Below are 13,886 nucleotides of genomic sequence, written 5' to 3'. Positions count from 1 at the left end.
TGTGACCAACACATTGAAGCCTAGCAGTAGTGAACCATGACTCTAGGTTACCGCAAATCAGTAAAATTTAGAAGCTTTCAGCTCCTTCAGAGCTGAATGATAGCCAAGAAAAAAAGGAGTGACAACGGAAACGCAGACAAATAACTCCATTTAATCGTATGGGAACTGCGACACACACAAGACAACCGAAAGCGACAATGGCACCGAGGAATCCCACGTGTATACCTGTGACAGGGCTCTTGAGCGTGCGTAGAAGTTTTCTGCGCATTGGCGGTACAGAGAATTGCAATAAGTTATATATTGCTATTCAAGTACATTTGATGGGATAACAGTATCATGCAAAACCAAAATTTCCAGCTTGTTTTCTGAATACAAAATTGTCAAGGACTGCAGGAGTTGGTGTCATGGCAGAAGAAATGCCCGTGTAGCATTACCAGTGTTTTTTTTAACTAGTCGCAAAGATAAAAACTTTTCTTGAATGCCCATTTGTGGCTAAGTGTGCCCACAATTTTGCAATCAATTAGAGCTATACGTAAATGACTTTGGGAGCCATATTTTTTAATTTTGTCATGCAGAGTTTCAGGTTGTGAATGTTCAAAGGGCATGTAAGAACAATGTGTACACCAATGTGTAGTGTACCTTAACTTGTTGAGGACGGTTTGATTTTGCTACAACACGTATTTCCCATAGTCGCTTGCCCGAGTATCCTCCGTCCTCAACAGGTTAACATAGTGCATCTGATTTGCTCCAGTGTTTGATTGGATCCACATGCATCTTATCAATGATTCTTTCCCCACCCACAACCCTTTGCCTTCCAGTCGATGCGGCTGTACGCCACCAACCACCTGCGGGTGCTGCTGCGGGCCCAGGCCCCGTTCTTCCACACGTGGGGCATGGAGCTGCTCATCACGCAGCTGAACGACAAGTCGCGGGCCATCAGCTCGCTGGCCATCGACGTGCTGGACGAGGCGTGCGAGGACGACGCCAACCTCCACAGCCTGGTGCACATGAGGCCCCCGCTGCTGCACATGGGGGACAAGGGCGCCCTCCTCCTCACAAGGTACAGTAGTCGTGACAACAGTTGATTTTCCCTCTTTTTTTCAAGCTCTAGCACATGCTGTGAAAGGTAAAAATGTTTACACAAGCATTTTTCATGCTTGATGGAGGAAGATGATTTCAACATGTTTTTGAATTTGCTTTTTGTTGATGAGCACCAGTGATAGGGTTAATTCACATTTTACAAAAGTCTGCACATATTCATTTTTTGTGTTGATATTACTGTATATTATGCAAAATTCTCAAAGATATTTTCTCAACTGCAAAATTATCCATGTTAACAGTGATACAATTCATATAATGAGACATGAGGACTGACAAAAATGAGTCTTATAAGAATCATCTCTAAACATAGCACTTTTTCATGATCCAGCTCATGATGAGTAAGCGTGAAGACTGTTTCCAAGGATGGACCTACCAGGAAAATGAAAAACAAAGAGGTCTTAGAGGAGGCTAATGGATTCATTAAGGAAAGATTATGAATAAAGTCATAATGGTCACCAGAGTGTGAAAAGTACTGTCACTGGAGTGTGGAACAAAATTAAGATATGTGGAGGTTGTCGAACTATTTGCTTCAGTTATTTTAGGCATATTATGACCTCATTGAATGTTGCACTCTTTGCATCATTCTCGTAGTTATTTTCATTTTTTTTTTCTTTCTTTTCCGGAAGATGACAAGACTTACTCTGATATTGCTTTCTTGCAGGTTCATGTCCACCACCAAGGGCTTCAAGTACCTTCACGACGTCAACTACGTCGCCCACGAGCTCGAGCGCTGGTTCACCTACTTCAACCGCAAGTACGTGACGCTGGTGGAGACCGAAATCAACGAGGCGTTCACGTGCTACCACCGTCCCAGTCCCTCGGGCGGCTTCACGCGCCGGTCGAAGGACGAGAGGCGGCACAAGAAGGACGTGTACGTTCCCGTCCACCTGTACGGCCAGCTGGTCAGGCACCGTGGCGGCTGCGAGCTTATAGAAAAGCAGGTGAGACTGCCCCCTTGAGTCAGATTTATTGCGTATTTAGGTGTATCATACAGAGGGGAAGACCTGAGTCACTATGTGTGAAATGTTGAGACGGCTAGTACGTTCATTGCACTTACACTTGTACTTTGAAAGAGTGCAGTGATTGTCATATGTAAGGTGTATAGTACAATTCACTCTTTGGCCTATTTTGTAAAAACATTAACCATTCCAAGCGGCAACATAGATGTTGCAGTTTTGGGGATTTTTCCTGTTCTGTTCCCTCGATAACGTTTTTGATTGTAAGTAGAAGCCTTCAAGATATGTATTATCGGGTAGATACTGGAGAGGGCAGTGGTGTAGCTCAGTCTATCATAGTGTGTGTGCCTTGCAATCAAATGGCTTGGGTTCAAGGCCCAGTGTTGTGTGTCATCATGCCGTCCCCACTAGCAAGAGACAAAAACACTCTGTCCCTCAGATAGGACATTAAAGGAAGGATCGATGTGTGATAAGAGTCATGACTAACGCACATACGTTGAAAAAGATCCCATTTCACCTCCTTGAAAAGAGCAGGGTGGTAACTCGGTGAAGAGGTCCACCAGACTTACCCATGCCAGAAACAGGCAAATGATGTCAACCCCTCATGGCACACCCCAGGTGACTAGCAATAGTCTGCAAATGACATCAACCAGGCACATTGTGCTGTGTGAAGAAGAAGAAGAAACATCTGTACCAATTGCTATTTTGTGTTATGTCCCTTTACGCAAATATGGTTTACATCACTCATGCGTAACGTGGAAGGTCAATGTTTCTTATGCAGCATTATAATGTGTATCTACCACTTCTGAGGAGGAATAATGCTTCATTTATCCAAGGGTTGACTATTATGCTATGCAAACTTTTGAAAGACCCTTTCAACATGAACACAGATGTGCTAATTTGGATGTCACATTATCTTTGATGTACACACATTATTAGCAAGGTAATTCTGCTCGATGTGTGTTTATATGTTTGTTTGATAAATATCTCTCAGAATCACATACCCGAGATGTGTGAAGTGATACGGTTCAGTGATGTGGACAGCATGGACAACATCCTCAACTTGAAAGCGGCACTGTGGGCAGTGGTGAGTCAAAATGAAAAGGCAGTCTTGCTTAATACAGACTGCATGTTGAGCATGAGATTATGAAGCTTTTAGTGCTGTAGGCAGAGAAATTAGGCAGATACAACAGAATTGCCAACTTGTATGTTTTCCTTATATTAAGTTTGGTTTTGTCGTCATGCAAAAGAAGTACAGGACAGATATGTTTTTCGATGCAGAATATTTTTCTCTGAAATTTGATCTAGCATGCTGTATGTGTGGAATTTTCCTTCGAATGAAAATATCTACTTTTCCATGTGTGTACATCTGTGGCTGTATGTGTTTGTGTATGTTCATATTGTGTATGCTTTGTGTGTATTGTTGTTGTCACAAAAAATTCATGCTGTGAATAAGGCTGTCGGCCCCCATTCGCAAAAATTTCATGCTGCGAAAATATTATACAAATGATGCACAGGATAGAGTGCGTTAGTGGAGATGTAGCGCAGTTGAGGGTATTTACAATTGTGAAACATGCACTACATTGTAAATACCCGAGAGTGAGCTGCATCTCCACTAACGCCACAAAATAATCCTGTGCATCATTTGTTATATAAAATGGGTCGAAAACTAACAGCATTTTTCACGTACCTTTGTGGATCAAGATGTCCGAAGATGTTCGTCCCAAACATTTACGCACGTCGCACTCGGAAATCCTGCACATAAGTACCGTACGTATAAGAGTATACGTACGCCACACATGTAATGCACACAAGAAAGGCCGGCCGGCAGCCCGAACTAGAAGTTGTTTACAGGATTGACAGCGCGTATAGTAGCGTGCGACGCACTTGTAACAACTGATTGAGTGCGCACCGCTAGTGCAAACATTGTGACGTCGGCCGTGTATGTTAGTGAGAAATTAATACAAGCACACGTGACTCATTTCAGCGCTTCCAATTGGCTACATTCTTGAACCCATTTTATAACGTGTTTTACAGTATGAGTATGTCTCTCAATTTGTTACTGTTTTCTGTGTCCATTTGTCTGTCCATCCCATGTCCCAGGGTCACACAGGAAGCACAACGTGGGGCCTGAGGCTGCTGCAGCAGGAAGGGATCATTCCGGACATGTTGAGACTCGCTGAGGAGTGCGAGGTCTTCTCAATCAGAGGGTACGTTGGTAAAAGACAAAAATGATTGTTGCCTGACTGCCAGAAGAGCCCTAAGGCCTGCGCACTCGAAAAATTACAAATCATTGATGATTACATGATAGAAAAGAGCTTTCAAGCTCTGTTGAATCATGTCACAAACCAAAATTCAATTATGTGGTTGAAAAATCATGCTAGGGCCCTTCTGCAAGGCGGGTGACGAAATACAATGTACATTGTATTAGTCAGACTGTACTTTAACGGGTCATGTAGGTTTTTTGGCAGTGGTTCGTTGCAAGGACTGTATGACATGCTGTATACAAGTTTGTGCTGACTGCTGTGTGCAATGCATACTTCGCAAATTCCTCAAGTCAAGTGATGTTATCAAATGCATCAACACACTAAAATGTTTCCTGTGGTATCATTAATGCAATGCATGAATCATCGCCAAGGAAGGAAACCACTGAAATTTGCTTCTTGGAAAGGGATGCAACCTTTTTCTCCATTCCATCAAATTTAGTCTCTTTACAACAGTGTCGCGAAAGTCATGATTTGAGAAATATCATGCACTATCACCTTGAATGACATTTTGTGATTTGCTTTGCCAGTGAGATTATGAGCTGTAAGATCTGTTGTTGTTTCTCTGTCATGTTAACAGGACATGTTTCTACGTGCTGGGACTGATTAGTAAGACAAGACAAGGTGCAGACATCCTTAGCTCCCTAGGTTGGGAGAGCATCCGTCACTGCCGCGGGGACTACTTCCCCGTCCAGGAGGACCGCGATATCAGCACAGTGACACTGCCGGTGACAGAGGAGTACAACCACAATCACCGTGAGCTGTCCTCCCCAGTCAGTCTCCACAACTTCAGCTCTTACAGCATGGACAGTCCCAAGACGCCGGGAGACGCCGGCCCGAAGATCGACCCCAACGTCAAGTTCTTTGCGGGAGAGCCCAGTCCCGTGCAGAGCCCAATGACCATGGGAACGGCGCCAAATTTTTTCCTGGAGGTCACGGGGGATGTGAATACCGGTGTTGACGGGAAGATCCCAATGAGTAACGAGGAGAGGGCCCCCTCGCCGAGTCCGCTGGCGCGACTCAGCAAGCGGGATAGGGTGAACTCCGCCACAGAGCAGCTGCCCGGCATCACGGAGGTGACCGATGGCATGAGGACGGTTTTGGACCGCGTGTCGCGGACGCCGCTTCTGAGGCGGGCCCAAACCATGCCGATGATCGAGGGGCAGGACGACGATGAGCCCCCTCCGTTTGATTCGGTCATCACAAAACTGCGCAGCAATAGCGACGCGAGCTCACGGACGTGCAAAGACAAAGGGGGCGGCGAGGGGGTGCGCTTCAACCAGGAGGTGCACGAGCGCTCGCGGGCGCAGTCCCGTGACCGCAGCCACAGCCTCAAGCGGCGCTGCGACAGCAACGAGAGCGGCAACAGCAGCATGGGGTCCAAGAGCCGCAGCGAGAGCTTCGCCACGGACACCTCGCAGACCAGCGGCGTGGGGTCGATGCATTCCAATCCCTCCAGCCCGCCGGTGGAGTCGTCCATGTCCAGTGTCAACACGGTCACGAGCTCGCACACTGTCAAGAGCATCCACTCCTCAGACACGCTGCGAAAGCGGCACAACCTGAAAAGGACTCCCAGCTTCGTGCGCAGGATATCCAAGACACTCTCCCCCAACCTCAGCTCGTATTCCAATCTCTTTGAGACCAACGCGGCTTTCACGTCCGCGAGAGATGCCCACGGCTATGCCACCCTGAAAGCCCTGAAGCTCCAGCACAGACAGTTGAGTCAGGGAGAGGCAGACAGTTTGATGCGGAGGGCGTCTTCTTTTGGTAACCAAGGAGACCCAAGGTTCAGGAAGACGTCAGGAATGGTGGAGTAAGTGGAAAGAAATCTTTTGTCATATTTTGTGTATTGTACTTCTTGTTGTTGTGTTGTATCGTTGTAAGAGGCGTTTCAGACTTGTAGGATTGGTTCTAAGTTGGTTCTCAACTGGTTAGCAGTTGGATCTGTGTGGTACAAGAGTAAAATTACAATAGCAGGTCATATGTACATCAAAATGTGCTTGATGGGTTTCTGAGCCTGAAAATTTGCACCCTCATTTATTGCCCCCTTATTTATTGCCACTTAACCCGTTGAGGACGGGCTGATTCTGCTACAACAAGCATTTCCCACAGACATTTGCGTGGGTATACTCGGGACTCGTCCTCTACGGGTTATGGTATAAGTGCATGAAATAATTTTGCAATATTACATTTTATCTATTTCTTGTGAATGTTGTATTGTGTGGTATGCATTCTTTTGTGCATTTTATGCAATATATTACTACATTTCATATCTGTTCATGTTCATCATTTGAATATCCACAATAGCTTTGTAGTTGGTCCTGACTGGATTAGTAGCAAACATATTGACATATATTTTAACCCTAATCAGGCTGGGGGGGGGGGAATCCGCCCCCCCTCGACGTTTTGCGCAATATCTTCGCAGCGCGATAAGCTCCCGCTGCGATGTTTCATAACTTTTTTCTTGTAAGTATCGCGCAACTTTTGAGACCAAAATTGTTGCGCCCGCGCGTACCGTTTTGACGCGACGCCCGTTCAAAAAAAAAATTGGCAACCCCAAAATTGCTCCAAAATGTGATTTTGTGTACAAATCCAATGCAAATTGTGTTTTTTCAATTAATTCACATAAAAATTCATATCTTGACTTAGAATGGACGAAATTAATTTATTTTAGCATAATAAAGCTTCGAAAAATGTCTGTGACAAATTTTGGCCAAAATCAAACAAAAAACAAAGAAATACATAAGAAATTCAAAAAACAATCAAATACATAAGAAATTAATTTTGATACAGATTTTTTTTTATCCTATGTCTCAGGAGAATGATACAAGAAACATTTTTAAAAAGAAATTAGCTTAATTAGAGCATCAATAAGTGATTTAGAGCCCCAAACTGATTTTATGCATAAATTACAAAAATTAATTATTAAAATATAAGAAAAATTTTTCGGAGAAAGCAACCATACATTTTGATAGTATACGTCACGGGCGTCGCGTGTGCCAATTTTCGGCGTGATCACGCGTTCCATAGGCGAGATCTGAAGGGGGGGGCGAATCCCCCCCCCCAGATATAGCATAGCCAAAAAAGCCCAGCCTGATTAGGATTAAACCGTTGTACTTTCTTTTTACCATCTGCTTATCTTTTCCCATGCACTTACAGTGTTCTTTTTATTTTCTGATATATTATACTACAGTGTAGCTATTTTATTGACTGAAAATATCACAACAAATAGAATAATGAACACACAAATGATTATTAGACTTCATATCAAGTTTGAAGTTATGTATTGCTGTTCACAGAGAAAAAGGCCTGTTGTGCCTATTTTGATGTATGTGCAATTTGTTATAGTAATTTTACTCCTACTGATTTCTTCAAATATGTTGTTCAAATGTGCCGGAAACATCAAGAGTGAAAAGTCTTGGAAGATGAACATAAAAGCAGCAGATACTTTTAGGCAGTGGAGGAAAGTTTGGAAAAGGGGGAGGGGGGGGGGTGCAAACATTGTCTACTAAAGGGGCTCTTGTGAGGGTGTGGTTCAAGCGCCACACAACTGGCATTGATATTAAGGATTAGAACCAGCACTGGCTGTCAGCGGAAGTTCAGTAGTCTAGTGGATAAGACACCTGTCTGCTAATCAGAAGATTGTTGGTTCGAGTCCAACCCAAGCATGTATGCCCGTGATTTCATTTCTATCATGGCTACTAATAAAATACAATGAATAATCGGTGCTTATTTACATTGAGGAAGGGCAATCTTTCAATCAGTTGCAATAGAAGGGACTTGACGCAAGCATTCCGAACATGTCGGGACCAGCCCCCATTCCAGATAAATAATTTGGCCAGATATAGGAGAAACCATGTGTATTTTCATGCACATGTACAACTAGCTTCTGACCAAGTGGTAGCTAAATGTAGGGAGGTAGTGTACATCCCAACAATGGTGTAATCTGTATATAGCCTACTTAAAATTGTAGTTCGGATTTTAAGGAGATTGAAACATTTCGTGTATTAAATTCATAACATATTTTTGTTTTTGATATCAAAGGTAGATTTTGAGAGTTTTGTAGGACTTTGAATCGGTTTGAAATCACTTGTTTTGCATCTTCACTACGTGAAGACGTCTGAATGATAGAGAAATCCGGATAAATGATGGCCAGATAATCCAAGGTCGGACTTTTCAAAAAAAGAAGAAGACAGGGCATTGACATTGGTTAAAGGGATAGTATAGTATTGGTGGAGATTAGGATTGGGCTTTTAACTTTTTGCGAGATACCGAGAAACCACTCATAAAAAAGTACAGAGCATACCATTCTAAGAGGAATTAAACGTTTATTTGATGAAAATTGGTTTTGGAATGGCTGAGACATCCAAAAACAAAGTAAAACAAAGCGATCGTAATAAAAGGTGGGTCCCACCTTTTATTAGGATTGCTCTGATTTGGATATTTCTGCCATTTCAAAACCAATTTTAATCAAATAAACATTGAATTCCTCGTGGATTTACATGCTCTTTCATATTTCATAAGAGATTTCTCATCATCTCACCCAAAAATGTTAGAAACCTGAGGTTAGGTCTCAACCAAAGCTGTACGATCCCTTTAAACTATTATTCCCCTCGGCACATTTGTAGGAGTGTGAGCATGAGCTGCCTGGAGAGGGCGAGTGTCTTATCTAAGGCCCCCTCGATGAAGTCGCTCCATCCAAGCACCTCAACCAGCTCCAAGATGGAGTTCATCGGCCTCTGTCTGCCAGTGGACGTCACCCTCATATTTCATGTGAGTCTTTAGCGCGCTAAAGTCAGGCAGCCGCACTATTTTTAATTGCTTGAATGATTTTGCAAGCGTTCAACCTCCGCTCTCATCTTCTAATGATGGTATTGATGATGATGATGATGATAAGAATAACAATGATATTGACAATGATGATGGTGATAATAATGACAGTGACGCTGATATGACAAATGATTGCAAAATATGCCAAAAGAAAACATGGTGATTTAATCTTTATCATAACTGATTATATAGATACCAGTATATCACTTTGCTGGTATCTTGCAGTGTTTTACTTTTGTATTGACTCCTTTCTGATTGCTTTCAAAGTCTTACATAAACTAATGTCAGAGTGTTTACTGTTAGTATTCTGTTGGTACATGTACAATGTATGCCTGTGCAGGAGTGGAACCTAAACATACGTGTCTCCTGTGTTGATTTTCAGTCCGACGAGAACCAATACAAAGGTGGACACAGCGACCACACGAGTCAGGCGGTGTCCCCGGGAGTCTTGTCCGACATTCACATACCTCAGGTCCAGGTCTACAGCCCGGATTCCGGCTCAACCTCGGCCAGCAGCGCCGCCGGGGCTGCCCCCACCAGCCAACTCGTCTCGGCATCCCTCCCGGGCAGCACCACGGGCCCGCACCCCCCGGAGCAGAGTGGAGTGGCCCACCAGCACACAGGGACCCAGGCCCACCAGAGGAGGGAGGAGGGCTATTCCACGATGTCCAAGGGGGAGGGTGGCGAGGAGGAGGAGGAGATAGCCCCCCTGGGGGAGGGGCAGCTGAAGGAGGTGGTGGTGGCGGCTGCGGCAGCAACCCAGGAGAACCCTGACAACAACATGCACTGCCCAGAACACTGCCTGGCCTGCACCAAAGTCAGGACCAGGTCTATGGGCAGTACCGAAGGTGAGGAACCCTTGACAAACTTCAGCTAGATGATCCAATGATACAAAAATACTACAAGTAATTGCAGATTTCTGATCTCCTCCAAAGCGGTACAGTCACTGATGGGATTAAACTGTGCAGGTATCCTGGATTTGGATTATTATCTGAATCACCATCCAAAACTAGTCACCTGTTCCTTTTACCACCACAGATCTATCCTGGAAATGTCACCAAAATCTGGCCATCAGTTTTAAAGTAACATGGACAACAGACAGGCAGGCAACCCACACCCCCCCCCCCTCAAAAAAAAAAGCCACCCATGCTGGCAGAAACATAATCTCCCAGGCGCGGTCAGAGTAGTTTCACATGTTAATATCATGAATGTGAGTTGGCCCACGAAAACAAACACATCGGACAATATAACAGGTATACCGTATGAGACAACCTTAGGATGGGTGTACTTCTTACAGAAATGTCAAGCATAAGATATTACTCTAAGACAAGTTTTCATGGCGGTAAGTAGCACATAGAGCTAAATGAAATGGCATCTTTTTTATTTACCGTTATCAACTTGTTTTGATAACCTCTGTTTTATGCGCCGATGTCCCCATGCATTTTGTCCGCGTAGGCGATACCGGCTCTGGACCGCACCTGGATGACCCGTCCTCCCTGGTCATCTTCCAGCCGGTGGAGCCCATCCAACCCTTGCTGATGCGTTCCCGCGGCAACAGCTCGGCCAGCGCCAACAACCCGTTCGGGAGCAGCATGGAGAACAACACGCCCACCAGCGTGGGCAGCACGGAGACCAGCCTCTCGCAGGGCAGCCAGGAGGTGGTGCGGATGCGGGACGACACCCTGCGGGGGCGGGAGCTGATCCGGCGGGAGGTCATCCGCCTCGTCATCAAGATGAGCAGCTCCGTGGGCATCAAGGCCCAGGAGGAGGGGTTGCTAGGGTGAGTGTTGTTGCCAGAGGAGGAGCTGCCAAGTCTACCCCGATCTTTCAGGTGGCTCCCTGAAAACTTTAATTTCTCTTCATGTCACAACAAGAATATATCAATGTACCCCTGATTTCGGTCTTCTTTTGCCCACTGACATGCAAATTACCCACGAATAATTCCCTGATTATCTTTTGATTCTGCGTGAGTATGTTAATGGCCCTGATGTTGGGAGCAGGGAGCATTTGAAAGTGCAAACCTTATGAGGGTCATTAATTGGAAGGGATGAAAATGAGGGTCATCAATTGGAAGGGATGAAAATAAGCTATGGATGTCTGAAGGATACTGCACGCAAACACCAACGTAAACGGTGATATTTACATGGATTGAATCTAGACAGATATTTGATCATATTTTGCATGGATAGATTCTAGACAAAGATGTACAATGCACTTAGTCACTTCAACTCTTTGGTGTCCCTTATTTGTCAAAAGACTAAAAAAAAAAAATGTCATCCATTCCTTCAAGCCTAGGTGTAACTTTGATGTCTCTTTAATGCTGACTATGTATATACACTGTTTGGTATTCATTTATATTATCAAGCATCACATAGTTAGTATATCATATACATGTGTATTTTATAGCATCATATTCTCATACATCTGATTCTTCAAAATATGTGTATTAAAGTGATGAATTGTGTAGTAGGTTGGTTTTATGAGAATTTTAGCATACAAGTTTGCATATTCTAGTGATTGCCACAGAGAATTTGTTTTCCATCCCATGTTATCTGATATTCATATCTCACTTTTTTTAATGTCCATTGTCTTTTCTTACATCTGTTACAGGTTACGGGAAAAGTTCCCGCGAGCTTTTGAGAGGACGTGCCTGTTCTCCGACGTGGCCAACCTGCTAGCCACCAGCAGCTACCGGCTGTCTGCGAGGCGATTCATCCAGGAGCTGTTCCAGGACGTCCACTTTCACGAGGTGAGACATTTGCTGCGTCAACCAAACAGACTCCTAGTAAATACATGTAGCTGGTCTGGCGCTTTCTTGATTTCGATGGGCTTGACCAATTGACAGTAAACTAAACATTGGCTTCTTTGTTTGGTGGGTCGAACAACAATCAGGGAGTAAATAAATGAATAAAAAGAAATGTTTGTCCCACTTCCGTGACTCAACATTTTTGCAACAGCCCCATACATAAACCCGTTGAGGACGAGCCGATTTTGCTGACACCTGCCAAAGTATACTTGGGACTAATCCACAACGGGTTAAACGGGCAAGTGGCCATTCATATTTGCATGCCCAACACTTAAGTTGTAGTTGGCCAGGGCAAGTAGGTACATTGACTTAGACATATTCTGGAGCCACAGGGTACTCAGTTTTAAGATATGTGAATATCAATGCCCACTAGAATACATAGAAGAACAGATTTTGCATGAGACGAAAGATGAGGCGCTTAACTCAGCAAGGCAAAGCAGAGTTTGATAGAGTCTCTCACCTCTCACCTTTCACTAAGTGCAAAATGTTATCGAAAGACCATACGCTATCTGTTTATTACAACATCTCAGATGTTTGGGTGAACTGGTCCTTTAAGTTATATCTCCTTTTTCTTGTCTCTGTCTTCCCCCACCCCAGCTCCACCACGAGGCAGAGCGGATCCTGGGTCTGGAAGAGAGTAGTGATAGTCCATCCAGCTCCTCAGGTTCCTGATACAAGCCCAGCCCCGACCCCCACTCCCCTTTACCTCTGACCTGTGACCCTTGATCCCCCCAATTCCCTGACCTTTAATCCCTTGATGACCTCAGCCAATCATGTGACATTCGCCAAGAGAGCCAAGTTTTTGAAGTGGGAAAACGAAACAGAAAAATTCCTCGATGTGCTAATCACCAATGTCGTGTACAGAGACACTGCGGGGGAAAATGTTTGTCGTGTTGAATGTGTCTGATTCTGCTGGTTTGTTGGTCTGTTTGTTTTTTCCTCCACGAGAAGAAAATGTGCCAACAAACATCGAATCGTTAATGTGCAATAAGCAACTCTTTCTGTTTTTTTGAAACCGACTCCTTCGAATGGTGTCAAAACAAATTTTTATTGATTGTCTGTGAGACAGTGTGTAGTGTCAAGATGTTTGAGCCAGGCTCTTCATGAAGAGTTGGAGGTTCAAAAAAAAAAATGTAATGTAAATGTAACAATGAAAACATTTTCATTGTTATTTGAATGAAAATATTTTTGTCTGTGTCAATTTCTCTTCTTTGTGAGATCTACACGTACTGCGTACTGTAATTTGAGAAGAAGAGAGTTAGATTTTGCCTCGCATTGCTTCAGACCTGTACAAATGAGGATATTGTACTATATACATTCAGCTTAGCCACGAACAAAGTGTGTCCGTGAGTACGTAAGTCTTGTTTCTGGTGCCCAGGCGGCCGGTGAAGGTGTAGGACGTGTTTACTTAACCGTATATGCAAAAACGACTCGTGTACACATATGTTCATTTCGCTTTGATTGGACATGTGCGTGTGTGTTCTCCTGCAAGCTATAGAGCCATGCCCTTGTAGCTCACAAATTTTTGTCCATATAAGTTTATGTCTGGTGAAAGAGTAGTTTGTGTTTGTTTGTTTGTTTGTTTGTTTGTGTGTTTGTATGTGTGTGCATGTGTGTGTGTGTCAAATTTCATGCAATATTGCAGGAGCAACTAAGGTCCCAGTTTTGCAAATTTGATGCCATTTTTGTTTCCTTTTTTTTTTTCTGTGTTTTGGAGAAGGTTAGTCAGATGTTACAAATCAACAGTATCAATTGCATTTGAGAATTGTTCTTTGACATGAATTTCTAACATTTTTCGTTCATCAAATTCTTTACCATTCGCAACAATTTGTTCACAGATGACCGTCAATCATCAGAGTTGCTAGTTTTATTTAACGAGCCCGGCCTCTAGTTTCCATTTTTGCCTTCTGAAAGGCAGAAAAACAAATA

General features: G+C 43.8%; 1 protein-coding gene across 1 annotated transcript in view; it reads left to right on the top strand.

Moving 5' to 3' along the window:
* LOC139719186 (rapamycin-insensitive companion of mTOR-like) overlaps nt 1-13,411 on the top strand; it is a 144,393-nt gene extending 130,982 nt beyond the window's left edge. The window contains exons 22-32 of the mRNA XM_071630617.1: nt 819-1,060; nt 1,763-2,042; nt 3,052-3,144; nt 4,161-4,267; nt 4,902-6,134; nt 8,950-9,094; nt 9,534-9,854; nt 9,918-9,999; nt 10,607-10,931; nt 11,762-11,900; nt 12,555-13,411. Of these exons, the coding sequence (XP_071486718.1) occupies nt 819-1,060; nt 1,763-2,042; nt 3,052-3,144; nt 4,161-4,267; nt 4,902-6,134; nt 8,950-9,094; nt 9,534-9,854; nt 9,918-9,999; nt 10,607-10,931; nt 11,762-11,900; nt 12,555-12,629 (3,042 nt within the window). The 3' untranslated portion in view covers nt 12,630-13,411. The remainder of the gene's footprint in view (nt 1-818; nt 1,061-1,762; nt 2,043-3,051; nt 3,145-4,160; nt 4,268-4,901; nt 6,135-8,949; nt 9,095-9,533; nt 9,855-9,917; nt 10,000-10,606; nt 10,932-11,761; nt 11,901-12,554) is intronic.
* The last annotated feature ends 475 nt before the right edge of the window (nt 13,412-13,886 follow it).

This window comes from Diadema antillarum, unplaced genomic scaffold (genome assembly GCF_040938485.1).
Source record: "Diadema antillarum isolate AM-2024a unplaced genomic scaffold, OU_Dant_1.0 scf00000107, whole genome shotgun sequence".
Taxonomy (NCBI): Eukaryota; Metazoa; Echinodermata; class Echinoidea; order Diadematoida; family Diadematidae; genus Diadema; species Diadema antillarum.
Note: the sequence above shows the minus strand (reverse complement) of the source record. Positions and strands in the feature narration are given on the sequence as shown.